General features: G+C 48.3%; 1 protein-coding gene across 3 annotated transcripts; it reads left to right on the forward strand.

Moving 5' to 3' along the window:
* Nucleotides 1-267: 267 nt before the first annotated feature.
* Nucleotides 268-17,386, forward strand: ADAMTS4 (ADAM metallopeptidase with thrombospondin type 1 motif 4). 3 transcript variants are annotated; one of them, XM_083715640.1, is made up of 11 exons: nt 268-639; nt 1,011-1,666; nt 2,130-2,854; nt 8,541-8,864; nt 10,332-10,464; nt 10,888-11,055; nt 11,481-11,767; nt 12,321-12,507; nt 12,914-13,089; nt 13,330-13,505; nt 14,617-17,386. In XM_083715640.1, the coding sequence occupies exons 3-11, from the start codon at nt 2,234-2,236 to the stop codon at nt 15,029-15,031; spliced, it is 2,487 nt and encodes an 828-aa protein (XP_083571766.1). In that variant the 5' UTR covers nt 268-639; nt 1,011-1,666; nt 2,130-2,233; the 3' UTR covers nt 15,032-17,386. The 3 variants fall into 3 exon arrangements, with proteins under 3 accessions (XP_083571766.1, XP_083571767.1, XP_083571765.1); XM_083715641.1 differs by lacking the exon at nt 1,011-1,666 and having other exon boundaries at nt 268-645; nt 2,212-2,854; XM_083715639.1 differs by having other exon boundaries at nt 1,011-2,854.
* Nucleotides 17,387-18,984: the final 1,598 nt, after the last annotated feature.

Here is an 18,984-nt window from a genome sequence, read left to right on the forward strand (position 1 = left end):
GCCATTTACCTTCCTGCTGGTAAGCGGTCCCTATTTATCTACTTGCACCCGGGGGTGCTTTCGAACGGCTAGGTTGGCAGGCACTGGAACCGAACGACGGGAGCACTCCCCGCCGTGGGGATTTGAACCGCCGACCATGCGATCGCCAAATCCTAGGCGCTGTGGTTTTACCCACAGCGCCACCCGCGTCCCATATGTACACATAAGTATATGTACACATAAGTATATATAAATATACACGTAATGCATCTCTGTCTTCCATTGTCCTAAACTTGGCCTCTTTCATGTGCATGTATGTAGCTGATACTTAGTAGATTATTATTGTTAATAGACATCCAATATTATTCAATATAATATAAAAACAGCTTTTGATTGGGAATGTTAAAATATTACTTTACTTAATGGATGGACCAGTTTTTCCTCAATATATTTTGCTGTTGCTGTTGTCCTTATGAAAAATACCAGTTTTGACATCAAAACTCTTCCCAGATTTTATCTATCCATTTCTTAACTTTTGGTATGTCCTGTAACCTCCACCTGCTTCCTTGTATATTTATTTTGCCAGCCAAAGACTCCGCCATTTGCTTGAGAACTGACTTGGAAATGAGTCCCATACAGCTCAATGGAACTTACTTCCAGGTAAGTGTTTCTAGGATTAGGACAGGTGTTGAGGAATGTGTGGCCCTCCAGGTGTTGTTGAACTCCAGCTCCCATCAGCCCCAGCCAGTCATGTCCAATAGTTGGGGATGGGGGCCCTGAAGAAAGTACCTTAAAAAGGATCTGAAGTTTCTATGATACCATTTCCCACACTTTAAAAAGCATTCAGGGGTTCAAACCATGTGGACTAGTAGCAGTCAGAACAGAGAAGGCTCCCACCCTCCACTTAAAAGTAGTTGTGGGTTTTGGGTGATTTCAACTCTGAAACAGCCAGCATACTTTCATTCACTGTAGCAACATCTGTAATAATAATAATAATAATAATAATAATAATAATAATATCCTGTACACAGCCAGAGATAGCAAAAGGGATTCTACAAAAGAAAAGGTCCGGACGCTGTGTTTAAAGATGAAGAAAAAAGCTGTGTCAGAAATTGGCAATCTGTTGAGTCACAACTGCAATTCCCACCCTTAAATTGGCTTCTAGCCAATGGATGAACCATCATTTCCTTCTGCAACCCACTCCCCCCCCCTTACTTTGGACGGAAGAAAAAAGGGAAAAAAACCCACATACAAACTGTTGTAATTTATGATCTCATCAAACGACTGCCTGCTTGCGTCTTTTGTACTTCAGCAAAATTGGAGGGGGGGCCAAGGAAGGCTATAAAAAAAAATTACCTTGCTTCAGCCAATCAGCAGAAGCCAAAAACAGCTGTTAAAAGGAGCTGGATGCTTGAACGAGCAACTATAGCGCAATTTAATAAAGGAGGAGAGATTAATACACACATATAAATATATATATCACATACACACATTTTCTCTCTCTTGCGCTCTTTGAAACTCAAAAAGTTCCCAAGGATTCTTAGACAGACGCGAAGAAAAGAGAAAACGCCAACTGGAATTGACATCGATTTCTTGTGGTTTCTTTTCCTTTTTCCCCCTCTTCCACCGGCTTCTCATTCAAGCTCCTTTATTCAGAAGGAAGGAAGCCCCCTTTTTGAAGAGAGAGGTATATTTATATATTTGTATTTCTTTAAAAATTTGGAACAAAAGGAAAGGAAAACCTCAGCTCCGTCCTGTTGCACAGGCTTCCAGATCGCTGCCGGGTTTTTTGTTTTAAAGAAAAGTGTGTGTGCTGAAAAGAAGACAGCTCAAAAAGACTTGGCATTGAGGTGGGGAAAGAGAGAGAGAGAGAGAGAAACCCCACAGTTCTGGAAAAGGGACTTCTTGATGGTCCATTTTTAAGAAATTTAAATAGGCAGTGAGGGACTTCATGCTGAGGTGTGTGAGGTGGTGACTGGAGGTGGATTTCAAAACCCAAAGGAGAGGGGATGATGCTCCTTGCTTAGGTGCTGTGAGCCACAGATAGAAGAGAAGGAGCGACCTCAATTGCCTCCATTGACTGCTCACATCCTTTGTGTGCATCAGCCGAGTTGTTGATTTGTGTTTGTTTTTATTTTTGCTAATCTTAGGGGCTCCTCTTTTTCCTTAAAAGAATCTTCTCCCTCAAAGATCACCAAGCTTTGCCCTTTCTCCCCGCAAGGCTGCTTTTAGCAAAAAAAAGAAGAAGTTCCAAATGTTTCTTCTTTGGTTTATCACGTCCTGCCACCTGGTCCTCGCTGTGGACGAACGGGCCCGTTTCGGTCAGTATCAAGAAGAAATCATTTTCCCCGAGAGACTCAATGCCACATTCCATTCTGCGGGTTGGGATGAGGGCGACATGCTAGACAACGGCCTGGGTAGCAGCGGCAGCTCGGATGTGCGGCTCTCCTACCGCCTTCGCGTGTTTGGTGAAGAACTGGTCCTAAATTTAGAGAAAGACCCCAGCTTCGTCGCAGAGGGCTTGACGGTCCAGTATTTGGGCAGGTCAGGACAAGCAGTGGACGGCTTGGCTGAGCAAGGGACCTACTTCACCGGCACAGTGAACTCTGACCCGGAATCGATTGTGGCGGTCAACTATGATGGGGCATCACTGCTGGGGGTGCTTCAGTACCGTGGCACCGAGTACCATGTGCAGCCCCTGGAAGGGGGAGCCCCAAACACGGCAGGAGGAGCCGGCGCCCACGTGGTGAGGAAGAAGATGCCAGAGAAAGCGGACGGGCCAATGTGCGGCGTTGGGTCCCAGGCGCCAGAGAGCATGACAGCCCCTGCAGGCAAACCACTGCCCAAGGAAGAAGCATCTCCCAGGAGAGCAAAGGTAAGAGCGGGAGCATGCTGGGATGGGGGGATGTGGCTGCCAAAAACACTTACCACACGCCATTTAGTTCCATGTTACGCTTGGTGCTGGCTTGTGAGTCCTTGTTTTAGCATTTCTGTCTTGCTGTTAAAAGGAGCAGCATGATACAGGCTCAGACCACTTGTCCATCTAGTTCAGTGTTGTCCACAATGGCCGGTGGTAGCTCTCCGGGGTTTCAGGCATGGAATATGAACAGCCTGACCTGAAGGACATCGCGATTGAACCTGGGTCCCTCTACATCCATTTTGGTAAGGCCCTTCTCCCCACCCAAAAGGTTCTTTGGAAGTTCCCGGTGGGAATGTTCTCAACTGCCCACTATGTCCCCATTTTCCTGGGAGCCCTTAGCAGTATCAGGTATCTAACAGAGGTTTGGTGCTCACTTCCGTGTTAATTGCTTCTGGGTGGGAAATCCATTTGCAACCCAGTTAACCCAGGAAATTGTGGGGCTTTTGCACTTTCCGCAGTTTTTGTACTTTCCGCAGTTTTCATGCATCATGCCACATTCACATGAATTTGGGGCGGTATTCTGGCATACAGTTTGTTTCTGTCATTTCCATTGGCGAATCATGGGGGAACAGAGGCACGCATGCACCTAAAGGCTGGCGATGTGTCCAGTGATAAGTCAGGTCACACCACGCCCACTTGTGTGAATGAAATTTAGTACGGCATGATGAGATGCCAATATGAAAGCCACTGTTCCATAATGCAACAGGCAATGCGGTGGAAAAGGAACTTTGGGAACCAGAACAGAAGCGCCTGCATTATAGCCAGGCAAACTACCGCAATAAACTCCATGTCTGAATGCCCCTTTAGTTGGACCCAAGAGAGGTGTTTACAGCTGTTGCTGCTTCTCCTGACAAGCTTGGAGAAAGCAAGTGAACAGATGGCAACGGTGAGGAGGAGGAGCAGAGCCAGGAGGCTCTGGGGTATCAAAAGTAGGGCCCCTTTTGGGATGTGGGGCCACAGTAAATGCCCAGTGGGGTTGATCCCTGACACTGGCTGTGTACAGGGACTCTTGAGCCAATGGCGCCTGGTCTTGCCAGACAAGTTATGAATTGTTCCTGTTTCCTTATTGTGGTTCAACCTTCCCCGACCTCATGCCTTCCAAATGCCACTGGACACTAAACTCCCATCAGCCTCAGCCAGCATGGCTATTGCTCAGGCATGAGGGGAGCTGTAGTCCAAAAGCATCTACAGGGGGTTAGGGAAGGCTGTCATTGTCAACAACACTGGCCTGGTGAATCCATCAAAGATATTGATTCCTGGCAGGATCACAGACACAGCAAAGTGTCGTTAGTAAGAACCATAGATACTAGGCAAAACTGCATACAGAGATAAGAACATTAGGGGAGATTTACACTAAAGTGTTGATGAATTTTCATGAGGACTTCCCTCCCCAGCCACCACCAGAAAAAATATGCAAACTGATGTGAAAATGCAGAAAGCCAAATGTATGTAAAGTTGGAAAAATGAGACATTGAGAGATGTTGAAACTGACAGATTGGCCCATCACTATCCATACAGCAGCTAGCACGCTGTTTCTGCCCAGCCCCATTGTTAACAAAGAAGTCTTCTTTTTCATGTTTTTATTTTGTTTGGGTCACATTTTCTAAAGGCATGTTAATTATGACATCTCTGTCACTCCCACTCAGTGGCAGCGGGTGGTGGGGGATCTGGTTGCAGTGTCTGCATCCTTCAGATTCTTCCTTGGGGCCAAGTCTGAGAGATAATAATGGAACAGAGTGAAGCAGGGAACGCCCAGCCCCCAGACAGCGATTCTACACTTGCACCCACCACCCACCACAACCCTCCCCTCCTCTGACTGCTCTTTGCCCTGGCTGTGAGGTGTCATCAGTTGGGGTTGGGAAAGAGACAAGAAAAGTCTTGGCAAAGCTGTAGAAAGCCATCGGGGAGGCTGGGGAGAGAAAGCAGCTCCATGCAGATGCAAGCCATGGCCTCCCTGGTCTGGGTGCCATCTTGGAACAGCTGCCAAGATGTCTTGAGAAAGCAGGCCAGTGGTTAGAGGAAGGGAGGCTGAATGCAAAGGAGGACACTGAAGGCTCCTGTCATAAGAACGCAGGAAGTTGCCTCATGCCAAGTCAGAGGACGGATCCATTTAGCTTAGCAGCTACCAGTGGCTCTCCAAGGTTTCTCCCAGCCCTAGCTGGAGATGGTGGCTCTCCCTGGGATTGGCTATGGTGCCACCTACTGTTGGCCTCCTTGCCTTCTGCCCTGCTATTCCCAATGGTCACCAAGAACCCGTGTTGGCAGCTATGCAAATAATTTATCGTGTGCATTTTTGTGTGCAAATCTACATCATCATCTTCTTTCTTTTTTGGGGTGGGGGTGGGGGTGGGGGTGGTTTTCCTCTTTCTTTTGAAATGCACAGTTGGCCCCTTAAGTCTGATTGAGGCTCTACCTTTGCACACCAGCTTAAGCTCATTCAGTGCCACCAGCCAACCTGAACACATCTCTACTGTCGGGATGGAAATCTGCCTAGCAACTGTTGGGTGTTCAGGATGCTTGTAAGAAAGTTCGCTTTCAAAGAGAAAGGGAGAGGCTCCTGGCAGTGGCTGGTGCCCATTGGGACCAGCAGGGCAGAAGAGAAGGAGGCTAACAGCAGGTGGCGCCGCAGCCAGCGGCAGGCAGAGTCAAGTGACTCTAGTTTTGAACCCATCCTCTTCCCTGTTGAGTTCTGCAAAGCCAACAATGAGACTAAAAAGGAGGAAGCCGACCCCACTGGCCCTCTCCTGCTTTGGTCCCGCCTCTAGTCCTGGAGGTAATATATAGCTGTGGCTGGTGACCCATTGGGATTGTCAGGGTGGAAGGTTATGGATTTCAGTGAGAGCCATCCCACCTCCCATCGCCCTGTGATTTGAACAGTGGATGATACACACCAGCCCTTGAAGCAAGAGGAGAGCTCCTCTAGGCATGTGCAGAATTGCTCTTCCTCCGTACCGCTGAGTAAGCAAGCACAAGTTTAAAGTTTAGGAGAGAGCCGGAGAGAGCTTTCAGATCGCAAAAAGAATGTGGCAGAGAGCATAAGAAAAGCTCTGCTGGATCAGGCCAGAGGCCCATCTATTTGCCATCCTGTTCTCACAGTGGCCAACCAGATGCCTCTCTGGGAAGCCCACAAGCAAGTCCTGAGTTTTCAACAACCCGCTCCATGAAGCAGAGGTAGTGTTTTATTATTTATTTCAATCATTTACAGACCACTTAATTACAATAGTCTCTAAGCATTTGTTCCAGAACCTCGGCACAATAAAAACGAGTTAAAGCTATAAAATCAGAATTCCTTTGAAATGCCTGCTAGAATAAAAGTCTGGCCTCAGCTGGAAGGGAGTTCCATAAAACTGGGTCCTCAATACTGAACACACAGCTCCTAGTGGTAAAGAGCCATTTATATTATAAGTGATATATTTCTTAAAAGCACTAGACTCCACTGTGCCTCAATCTTCCCAGAGGAAGCAATAACCCTGGGTAAGCGCCTGGAACCCCTGGAATCTCACACCACTCTTGGAGATTGGGGTGGTGTATAACACTGTGCCACTGAGAGAAGGGGGGGGGGCTCTGAAAGTGACTACCCCAAATACCTCTATGACTGGGCAGGGATATAAGGAATGAGGTATCCTTGGCTCAAGTTGTCACCAATTAAGCCTTGGCAATGAATACCAGAACCTTGAACCTGACCCTGACAGAGCAAGAGCAACTAGCACAAGCTTTTGAGCACCAGTGAAAGTCTGTCCCCATCAAATCTGACATCAAACTCGTTCGTATTTTGTCACCCCAACCCTTCACCTCTGGGTCTTCCTGACGCATGTAATGCAGCAAAGCCGTGGCAAGCTCTGACCTCACACGGTGGCGGAGATGTCTCAGCACCGCACAGGCCCCAAGAGACCTCGCCTCCTACTTAGCGGAAGGCAGGCACTGGTGCCTGGTCTCCTGCTGCACCGAAGGAGTCGAGGCTTGAGGCTCTGAGCCAACAGCAGAGACGGCCCTCAAAGTCTCCCTCCTTCCCTCCCTCAGGAATTTTGTCCAGCAGCCAGTCAAGAAAGCTACCCCACAAGCTCTCCGCTACTCATCTTCTTCCACGCTGCCTGGCTGGAGACATCAAGGCATTCAGGCACATATGTTGTTTATTTGCTCAAATGGGGCCTGACAGATTAATCAACAGAAGCCCGGGGTTGATTAATCCATCCGTCAAAACTGTTGGGCCTTGTCGCCTAAGCTCCCTGACCATCTCCAGCTAAAGAACTGTTTCCCCACCAAAACTGCTTAGTTTCAAATTCCCCAAGCCCTAAATCCTTTTTGGTGTCAGATATTTAACTTGCCACACATCCTTTGCATGCAATCGTTTCAATAAAATCTATTTGATTTTAAAAGGTTGTTTTTTAAAAGTGTTCCCTGCCCTGCCTATTATTAACAGGAATCTAGTAAGCAGCCTAGTCTAGCCCAGTATTGTCCACACCGACTGGCAGCAGCTCTCAAGAATCTCAGGCAGAGAAGAGTCTTTCCCATCACTTTCTGTGGCAGGGTTGGGGAATATAATACCAGGGGGCAAATGTGGCCCTTGGGTCTCTCCACAGGCCGCAGCCCATCTCACAAACCATATCCTCAAGTGCTTTTGGCTGGCTGAATGTGTCCTTGAAATGTGATAATACTTCTTGGCTGGAAGGAAGATGGAGAAATCTCTTTCTGTGTGTAGAAGCCCTTGCAGAAGTGCAATAGCTTAGAGGTAGAACGACTGCTTTGCTTGCAGAAGGTCACTGGTTCAATCCCCAGCATCTCCAGATACAGGACCCTGGAGAGCAACTGCCAATCAGTGTAGACAATACCGAGATAGATGGACAAATGGTCTGACTCAGTACAAGACAGCTCCCTATGTTCCTGCATTTTGCATGGCTGGAATGGAACCTACCATTGCTTCACCCACTTCTACATCTGCCTGCACCCAGCCCTGGTATGTGGCCCCTGGAAGATCACTCTGGAGGAAATGCAGCCCCCAGGCTGAAAATTAGGTTTTCTGTAGTGTACTTCTAACATGAAACAGCATGGAAGTTCCTGCATTCAAACTACAATCCTTCTTCAAATATAACTGGCTAGCAGACTTGTACCTGACGCTGCTCAGGAATTCTAAGAAACAGAAAAACCAGCGCAGTCTTGAAATCAGTGCTTAAAATCAGCGTAGTTTTGAAAGGTTCATTCTGCCATCTTGATTCAAAATGGTGTCCAACTGTATCCAAAGGCAGACAAAAAGCTGCTCCTCAACCTCAGGAACTGCCACAAAAAAATCGGTTAAAATATGTGCAGTTTTGAACAGAACGGTCTGCCATCTTGATTCAAAATGGCATCCAAATGTTTTCAAAGATAAGACAAATACCTGCTCCTCAATTTCAGGAACTGCCATGCAAAAACTTGGGGTATCGTAAGAGGTGTCCAAATGCATAGACAACAAACAGCTTCTCAAAATATATAGCAGATAACATTAATTAAATTGATGGATCTGTCATTTCATGTATCCCCACCCAGTGTTCTGTCCCTGCCTAGGCACTTAGGGCAATGCTTGCTCCCCCATATGGTGTGTGAGAATGAGGTTCACTTGCCCTCCTTCCAACTCACCTCTCTTCATCCCTTCTGCTCCCTGCAGCGGTTTGCTTCCATCCCACGCTATGTGGAGACTCTGGTGGTGGCTGATGAAGAGATGGCGCATTTCCACGGCGCAGGCCTCAAGCGTTACCTCCTCACCATCATGGCAGCGGCCGCCAAGTTCTTCCGACACCCCAGCCTGAAGAATCCAGTCAACTTGGTGGTGACCAGGCTGGTTGTGATTGGACAATCCGAGGACGGGTTGCGGGTGTCTTCCAACGCTGCCGAGACGCTGCGGAATTTCTGCACGTGGCAGAAAGGCCTCAACAAGGAGAGTGACGAGGATCCTGAGCATTTCGACACGGCCATTCTCTTCACTAGAGAGGTAAGTGAACTGCTGCCATGTATCCCCCTATATGCTGCGCAGAGAACTCGCAGAACTAAAATTCTGCACCAAGGAAAGTGGCTAAATTCTGCATAAATTCTGCAAATTGGTCACATTGGCATTTAGCGATAGGCTTCTTACTTTCCTAATCTGCGAAATGTTCCAGGGATTGCAGCAAAATACAGGTTTGGTTTCCTTTGGGTGAAAGAGAGCCCCCAGAGGCTTAAGGGGTATTTGCAATAAGTAGCTAGTTGAGAGCCAGAGGGTAGATAAGATTAGGACCAGGAAGTTCTGGGTTCAAATTCCCTATTCAGCCATGAAGCTCACAAAAAAACCCCAAGGACAGATGATAGATAGATCAATAGATAGATAGATGATAGATGAAAGATAGATAGATAGATAGATAGATAGATAGATAGATAGCTAGATAGATAGATAGATGATAGATAGATAGATAGATATAGATAGATAGATAGATGATAGATAGATAGATAGATAGATAGATAGATAGATAGATAGATAGATAGATAGATAGATAGATGATAGATAGATAGATATAGATAGATAGATAGATAGATAGATAGATAGATAGATAGATATAGATAGATGATAGATAGATAGATAGATAGATAGATATAGATAGATAGATAGATAGATAGATAGATAGATAGATAGATGATAGAGAGATAGACAGATATAGATAGATGCCAACAAAAAGAAAATTAGAAGAAGGGGGGGGACATTTTAAGAAGCTACTAGAAGCTACAGGTGGCGCTGTGGTCTAAAGCACAGAGCCAAGGGCTTACGGATCAGAAGGTCGGCGGTTCGAATCCCCGCAACGGGATGAGCTCCCGTTGCTCGGTCCCTGCTCCTGCCAACCTAGCAGTTCAAAAGCATGTCAAAGTGCAAGTAGATAAATAGGTACCACTCCGGCGGGAAGGTAAATGGTGTTTCCATGTGTTGCTCTGGTTCGCCAGAAGCAGCTTAGTCATGCTGGCCACATGACCTGGAAGCTGTCTGCGGACAAACGGCAGCTCCCTTGGCCAGTAAAGCGAGATGAGTGCCGCAACCCCAGAGTTGTCCTCGACTGGACTTAACAGTCAGGGGTCCCTTTACTTTACCTACAAACTATTGTTCACTGGAGGTTGGCTATGATTCCTGTGTTGCAGGGAATCATAGCTAACTAGAACCTTCCAGCCCTACAGCTCTGTGATTCTATCAGTTCTAGCTTGGTCTGAATGCAAGTGTCTGACCATCTCTCCTCCTACAGACTTGCAGAGAGAGCTGATTTGGCAGCCAGTGGGTGCCTTCTCCTCCAGAAAGATACTGTAGACACTGCCTGCTGAGTCCTGCAGAGGGTGCCATCTCACATGTGGCCAGTGCCACCTTGGAGGCTCCTTCAGTGGCTGTTTCTGCCACACTGTGCATTGGTGGCCTTGATAATATGCATTTGTCTTTCCCTGGCAGGATCTCTGCGGGCGCTCTAGCTGTGGCACTCTCGGCATGGCGGACGTGGGCACTGTGTGTGACCCAGAACGCAGCTGCTCCATCGTGGAGGACGACGGGCTCCAGTCTGCTTTCACCGCAGCACATGAGCTTGGTAAGTGGGGACTGGCACCTTGCACTCAACCAGCCATTTTGGGGGGCATTCCTATGGATCCACCCCTGTCGGAAAGCCAGGTAGTCTATTCCCAAGAAAGACAGAGGTTTGGAGTGCAAGCCTAGGCTTGCCTAGTCAGCAATATGAGTTTCATGAAGGATAATGTATCAATGACTATTAACCATCAGGGCTATGCTCTGCCTCGACTCTCGGATGCAGATTCTGTTCTTGAATGGCCGAGTAATTAATGCAAAATATCCTGCAGCTTCACAAGTTTATGGGGAGCTGGAGCTGATTTTTTTTGTTTCTTTTCTTTTCTTTCTTTCTTTCTTTCTTTCTTTCTTTCTTTCTTTCTTTCTTTCTTTCTTTCTCTCTCTCTCTCTCTCTCTCTCTCTCTCTCTCTCTCCTTTCCCCCTTGTATAGGCCATGTCTTCAACATGCTCCATGACGATGACAAGCACTGCAGAGAACTGAACCGCCACTCAAACTCACGCCACATGATGGCCTCCATCATGTCCCCCGTGGACCCTGAAGAGATGTGGTCCCCGTGCAGTGCCCGCTTCATCACTGACTTCCTAGACAACGACCACGGTAAGACTTCGCATTCCGATCTGCACATTCCTTGACTGTTCAGTTGGATCTTTTCAGCCCCGGTGGTCGAGCTTCCTTCCTCACCATCCTGGCCTCATGTGACAACTTAAGCACCTAGGGAGAAGGGGGAGTAATTCACTTCAGTTTGCATTGAAAGGAGAACCAAAACAATGCAAAGACAGAAAGCAGCCATTTTTTGAAATTCACACATCTCTAAACGTTGTAATGCTGTTGTCCAGCCAAGTGATGTGCAAAGAAACATAAAATGCATATGCAGTACTGGTGAATAGGGCATACCAAAGTGCTTTTTTATTAGGGAACATTGTTTTGCAGAACTGTATACTCAAAATTGACAGATCTGCTTATTCCTAGGCCTAGAATTAACCAATCTTCTGGTTCCCCCTTCCTCATCCCTTTCCTTGCAGGTCGCTGCCTCTTAGACAAACCACGCGAACCCCTGCACCTCCCAGCTGCCTTCCCCGGCAGTGATTACGACGTGGACCAGCAGTGCCAGCTGAGCTTTGGGCCCGACTCGCGCCACTGCCCCAGCATGCGTCCCCCTTGTTCCTCACTGTGGTGCACAGGGCAGATCAACGGGCAATACATGTGCCAGACGAAATACTTCCCCTGGGCCGATGGGACACCTTGCGGCGAAGGCAAGAGTTGCATGAGTGGCCAGTGCATCAGCAAAGTCGACTTGAAGGCGTACAATGTGAGTAGACCCGCCAGCGGTATCTCTGCATTCCCAGGGTAGACCTAAAGGACACAGCGCTCACTTTTAAAGCTGGGGAGGACGCATTGTATGGTATTGAATGCACTTCTTCTGTTAGCACAGGGAATTGTGCTTGCATAATGGTGCTTTCCCTCTTCTCCTCCTCCCCTGAATGGACACCATGACCTCCCAAATCTGCTCCTGAGGGGAGCATCAGGACAGATTTAAGGGGTGCACAGGAGAAGGAGGGGAGAAGATCTTCTACACAAGCACCAATTCTTACGCTAGTGGATCGAATTGCTTGGCACTACAGTGGATGCAAGCCTTGGAAACCCAAGAACACAAGAGGCACACACAAAGCACGTAAACTGATGTGGAAATGTAGGAACTGAACTTAAGTTTAGAAAAAGGAGAAACAGATACTGACAGATTCACCTGTCCCTACCATAGTGCTTGTGAAGTGCTTTGTACATTTGAAAACACCGTATGACCTATCAATTGTGTCACACAAAGCACTTTTTCACTCTCTCTTCCCTTTTCTCCTTTTTTGCAGATTCCCACCCACGGCGGCTGGGGACGTTGGGGCCCGTGGGGCGACTGCTCCCGCAGCTGTGGAGGGGGAGTACAGTACTCCACCCGTGAGTGCAACAAGCCTGTCCCACGCAATGGTGGCAAGTACTGCGAGGGGAAGCGCACCCAGTACCGCTCCTGCAACGTCCAGAATTGCCCCGATGGGAATGGTAAGATCATTTCCGCCGCTTTCCAACAACGTTTCTCAGGTGGACCTGATTCCCACAGCCTGCCCTGGTGCTTCCTCGCTTGTGCTTCTTACTGTCTGAAACCATAGCTAGCCAACTGCCAGCGAGTGCAGGCAATAGTGAGCAAGAGGGACCAATTGTCTGACTCCACATAAGGCAGCTTCCTATGTTCCTGTGTGCTAACTGTGACCATTATTCCAAGTGGCACACAGGGGTCTTGCTTAATTGTCTAATATGGAAGAGAAAACGTGAGACGGAAGCAATCGTCAAGAGGTTTAATATGAATGTTGATGCCCATTTCACACCCAAAATGCACCTGGGGCCATTTTATCCTTGTCACCCAGCCCTAGTTGCAGGTCTTAACCCCTGTGTGTTAATTCCCCTCCAGCTCTGACCTACCGGGAACAGCAGTGTGCTGTCTACAATCACCGCACGGACATGTTTAAGGACTACCCTGCCCCCATGGACTGGGTGCCCCGCTACAGCGGTGTGGCTGAGCGTGACCAGTGCAAGTTGACCTGCCAATCTCATGCCCTGGGCTACTACTATGTCCTGGAACCGAAGGTAAGTGTTACCATGGCAACGTGGGCCTCCCGTCCCTCAGGACACCCTGAGGTTATTTTACACTTAAGAGAACAAGGCTTTCGGAAACAAAATGCAAAGCAATGGACAGCTATCTAAGAGTGTGTAGGCGGGAGATGGGGAATCTGGAAGGTGTCGTGGGGAAGGAAGTAGAGGACCGAAGAGTAAAGTGATTTTCCCATAAGCCCTTGGGGCAGCAAACTGACTCTTGCTTGGTTCTAGGTGGCTGATGGAACACCCTGCTCCCCCGACTCCACCTCAGTCTGCGTCCAGGGGCGTTGCGTCCATGCTGGCTGCGATCGTGTCATCGGCTCGAAGAAGAAGTTTGACAAATGCATGGTGTGCGGAGGGGACAACTCTGGATGCACCAAGATCTATGGCTCTTTCACCAACCCTCAGTGAGTGACATTTCTTTTGCAGGCGCTGCTTTGTGTGGCGCTAAGACATTAGGAATGCACAATGTGTTTCCCTCCTTCCCAACCCCAAGCATTTCTTTACAGATAGTTGAGACCTTGCTGATGCCATTACTTCAACAGTTAAATATAGGCCTACGCCAAAAGTATCCATAGAAACCCTAATTCAAGAGCCCAGATATAAATGATGAATAGTTCTTGCATTTATGAATTTCAGGATGTATCCAAGAGTATGCCTACTTGGAGCAGATCCATTGAAATGAATGGAGTTGACACCGGGCTCTGAGTATAACTTAGAAGGATACAAACAGTGCTTTTTTTCGGGGGTGGGGGGATGCAGGGATACGCATAGCCCTAAACATTTTGTGAATCTTTGTACTATTGTCCATTTACTGTATTTATTTTCCCTGATTTGAACTATAAAATGGTTATTTTCTTGAGTCAAAATGAGAGTACCCGTAAACATTTTTTTAAAGAAAAAGAGCACTGGATACAAATACATATATATTCATACTTACATGATTTGCTCCAATTATAAAACCATCCTGTTCCCATTCCTAACAAAAAGGTGTAAGAACTTCCATGCATTTTGAAGGGAAGGCTATAAAGTGGCTTCCCCTGCATGCACGTAAGTACATAAATTAATTCCAACAGAACTGGGCGATTTTTAAGAGCCCCTGATTCCTAGAAGACCATGGACTGCTGTCTGCAATGAATCATGTCCATGGGTACACAGTTCCTGTATGACTGGGATTAAGCAGTATACAAAGTGTTGAAACAAATAAATAATGTGGAAAGGGCGGGACCTCTCACTCCAATCCCATCCAGCCCTAAGACCTGGCCTTTCTCGGACCAAGAAAACTTGTTCTTCTGCGCGAAATCAGAACAGCAATCCGCAGGAAAACCGAATTGCCCTTTGTTCTGATTCAGCGCTAAAATGCAAGTTTTCCTGGGGAGGAAAGTGGCAAGGAAAACAGAAGTGTGAATGAGCTCTGAGTCTTGTGGAGACCTGGCCACCCTGCCCCTCAGAGGCAGGCCTTTTTCCGCTCTCCATCCCAGCTGATCCCTGATCTTTCTCATCCTTCCGCCCAATCAGGTACGGTTACAATGACGTGGTCAGCATCCCGGCGGGAGCCACCAACATCCTGATCCGCCAGAGCAGTGGCCCATCGTCCTCCAGCGACGGGATCTACCTGGCTCTCCGCCGGCAGGACGGCACTTACGCCCTCAACGGCAACTACATCCTGGCACCTTCCGAGCAGGACGTCCACCTGCCAGGCGGAGTGAACATGCGCTACAGCGGGGCCACCAAGGCCATGGAGACGATCGTGGGGCGTGGGCCCCTGAAAGAACCGCTCACCTTGCAAGCCTTGGTGGTGACCGACCAGAAGACCCCGCGCCTCAAGTACACCTTCTTCGTCCCCAAGGCTCCAAAGAGGTTGTCGAGCCAGTGGCTGAAGCAGAAGGCTCGCATCTTGGAGGTCCTAAGGAACCGGCGAGGCCGCAAATAGACATGCGCACCTTTCGCGGAGAGGTGGTTCCTGGCCAGGCCTCCTGACTTGCTCTGGCCCCTGCAACCCACAATGGAGGCAGGCGTCTGCGTGGGGAGGGGGCTCAAAAGGCACGTCTTCTTAATGTCGCTTTCCCGAAGATGACCAAACTGCACCAGACCTTCCCCGCTGACCCCACAAACAAGAGACCCTAAGCAGCAAAAGCTGGTGCTAGGTTTGCTTAATGGCTCAGGGACCGTCCAGGACCTTCTGCAGCGTGTTGCGGACTCTCTTTCTTGGCTCTGCCTGGACATTTGAAGACTCAGGACACAAACCAAGTTGTGGGGGGAAGGGGAAAGCACCCCGAGGTTTAAGGCCTTGGATGCCTGAAAAGGTTTGACCTCAAGTGTGGGGTTGTCAAGCCAAGCCGTTTCCTCCTCCCTGCGAGGGATCTGCTAAGTTATAGGGCGATGGTCAGACAGGCTTCAAAATGGAATCCAGGGTGGGGAAATGAAAAAAAGCCCCTTGCTGTATTTTTGTGGTTTTGGGGGCGGGGGGGGGGGAGATGAGCGACAGGGAGAAGCAACGGAGCTGACTGAAGGGAACAGGCATCAATTCTGCAAAAGCAACATCTGGCTTAGCCCAGGCCGTCAACGGGCCTATTCTCCATTGTGCTTGTTCCCTCAGTTTTTTTTATTCCTGTCCGCTCGTGTACTGTATTTATTATCCTTTTTATTTATTCACTACTCTGGATGCATAAAGAGTATTAATTGTGGGGAGGGTTTATATATATATATATATATTTGTTGTTGCTGCTGCTGGGGTTTGGGTTTTTTTTTTTTTTTTAAGCAGAACAAAGGAGGCAGCAATGTTCCTCAGCCTCACCAAAACTTGGCAAGTTTACACCACACGTTTTTTCTGGGGGAGCCAGAAAATGTGCTCGAATCAGCGGCGTCTACCTCAGCCTCTTAGCGCCTCCTCCTTCCCCCACTCTCTGCTCTCAAATGGGCTTTTTTTTTTGGCCCACCCCACAGCTGTCTCTGGCTTTGGACAGACTCTTCGGCCAGGACAGGCGAGCCTCTCTTATTTTTTTGGCAGCACGTGCCTTTCTCCTTTTTCTTGCGGCAATGACAAGGCACCAGAGAAATTACAGGCCTTGGTTTGGGGGAAAAGCCTTCCCGAAGTGGTCAGGCTCTGGGGCTTTTTCCTCACAGTAGGCCGACCTCAGTTAGACCTCCCTTCTTCTGTCGTGCTGAGGGAGTTGCAAAGGGACCAGGCCTTTGTGCCTCTCACTGTTGTGGCCTGCAGAAGAGGCCACTCGAAGGATTTCCTCCCCTCAGCCCAGAAAATAATGTTGTGTCTGGGCTGGTTCCCAATTATCACAGGTTGCGAGGGGAGCTGACGGCCCTAACATTATGGGCTAGGAGGCACTGCCGAGTGAGTGGCAAGGGAATAAGCAGCAGCTTAGCATGAGGAGGCCATTAAAAGGGAATTATTTTTCCCAACCTGGAAAAAAAAGTGAGGGAAAGCAGGTGGCAGGGAGAGAGAAGTTTGCATCCAATGCCTGTCTAATGAAATCAATGGTTCGGACTAGCTTAGGTCCACCAGTTTCAGTGGGGCTACTCTGAGTAAAAGTCAGTTGGCTATCATCCCGCTGACGTTCAATTCTTCTAAAATGAGAGCAGAGGTTAGTGGTTGCAGCAGTGAAGTAGGGCAGAGGTGGGAAACAATGGGACTCCACCAGCTCTGAGAGCGAAAGGATGCCAAGCCAGGGTCTTCTCATTGTCTCTCCCCTCCCTGAGGAGTAGAAGCACGTGGGCCAAGAGGCAGCAAAGGGGAACAAGAAACTCATTCTGCACATTGCCGTGCCAGAAGCACCAGCCCTTACAACAGGGGTAGGGAACAATGGGCCCTCCAGATGCTGTTGAACTGCAATTTCCATCATCTCTGGCCATTGGCCATGCTTGCTGGGGCTGATGGGAGTTGTAGTTGAGCAACATGAGCTATGCCCATACCGAGGCTGATACACACTAAGTTTCCCCCTGGAGGGGGTGAATTATATTTAAAACCTCTGTAGAACCAGAGGGAATCCCCCCCCCCAAACAACTCCCCAGTTTTGTCAGTGATAGCCCTTTCCCTCAACCACAGGGACTCTGATAGTTAATAATTTAATTAAATTATAAATCAAGGAGGATAGCAGCAAAAGCCTTAACTGGCCCCGGGGCAAGTCCCCAGGGGTCATGAGGTTGGGTTTTATATTCGTTTTGTATAGAACAGTGTGTTTGATCTTAATAACTATTGTTGGGGATCTGGGGTTATTTTTTTCCGTTTTGAAATAATAAAAACTCCGCCAGGTTATTTAATGCTATTTATAAACCCAGTGTCTTGGTGTGACTCTTTTGGTGGGTACCGTTATACTGCCACCCCTGGTATTTAGCAGTGGCTTGGGAGAAAGAATTAAGAGGAGGGGTGAGGCACCTCAGGCCCAGCGGCCAAATGCAACTTTCCAGATTTTTCTAGCTCGGCCCTGGGACTGAGTTATCTGTCCTAGGCAGTGCTTCAGTTTCACTTGGTGGCACATAGCTCAGCGGTAGGGTGTCCACTTCCCGAAGCAGAAGGTCCAAGGCTTCCCCTGATAGTGGAAAAAGATTCCTGCCCCAAATCCTGGGAGACCTAGAGCTTGTCAGCTACACTGAGCTACATGGCGCAATGGCTTGACTCTGTCTAAGGCAGCTTCCTGTTGCAAAGTCTTGTCTCTGACCCCATGAGCTCAGCTGGCCCAAATGCAGCCTGTTGGCCAGATGCGACCCTGAAGCAATATCATCTGCATCTTTAAGGCGGTTTCATCAAGAAGCAGTGAAAAGCCGGACCTCAGCTTCCCTCGCTAGGGAAAGAAAAGCTTTCAAGCTGTAAATGAGAGAGGGAACATTCTATACTTTTGGGGTGGGGGAACCAGACACCCTTGGCCACTGGCCAAGCTGACTGCGGCCTGCTAGGAGAGGAGAGTGCAACAATATCGGAGGACACACACTTCAAAATTATATGAACGTTATGACACCCATACTATCTGTAAGGGGATGAGGTCGTGTGGCAGACTGTTGTCTATGGAGAACAGGCTGTGCCACAACCATCCAAATTTTGAGAAGGCAACTCTTTTGTCTGTTAATGACTTTGCTGAGTTTACGCGGTTATGGAGGCCAATTTCCAGGCAGATGGGTTGGACCAGCCTTTAAATTTCCCAAAAGGCACCAATGGAGAAGTGAAGTCAAACTGTTGGAAGGTTGCAGCACCTGCTGTGACTGCAAAGACCGATACGGGAGAGACATGTTTTGTTGGAGGTGGGACAGATGAAGGTGTATGGTATCCCTCCCGACAAGGTTATAACTGCTGCTTCCCACATTGTTTTTGCTGCATTTGTAGCACCAAAGTGACCTCTCTGGGGCACAAACCTGAGCAGTGTGTTATGGAGGTCCTGAGCTACCCAGATGACAAGCCATCCCCCCTCTCATCCTTGCCAATGTGATTCAAAGGAAAGCAGAGCAATATGTTTGGCACCAACTTGGCTGCAGAAGTTGCCGGAAGGAGGAATACCAGGCACCCTCCAACCGTCTTAGGGACTCCACTATGGATTTGTGTAGGCTTGGCACCTTAGCTTTTTCTTCTCCTGAAGATGTCTTGCAAGGCACCAATACAAAGCAGGGGATATTATGGGAAATCAGAAATAGTGACTAGATACAGGTATGTGGGGCTACTTGACATAGTAGGGACAGGGCTGGCATCAGCAGTGGTGCCCAGCCAAGTACTCAAGAATAGCAGAAGAATCCAACTGGATCAGGCCAGTGTCTAGTCCAGCATCCTGTTCTTTCAGCAGACAAACCAGATGCTGGTGGGATACCCACAAGCAGGACTCAAGCGCAACAGCAGCTCTCTCCCCATTTGTGATTCCTGGCAACTGATACTCAAGAGGCATATTG

Source organism: Podarcis gaigeae (assembly GCF_964106915.1).
Source record: "Podarcis gaigeae genome assembly, chromosome: 16".
Taxonomy (NCBI): Eukaryota; Metazoa; Chordata; class Lepidosauria; order Squamata; family Lacertidae; genus Podarcis; species Podarcis gaigeae.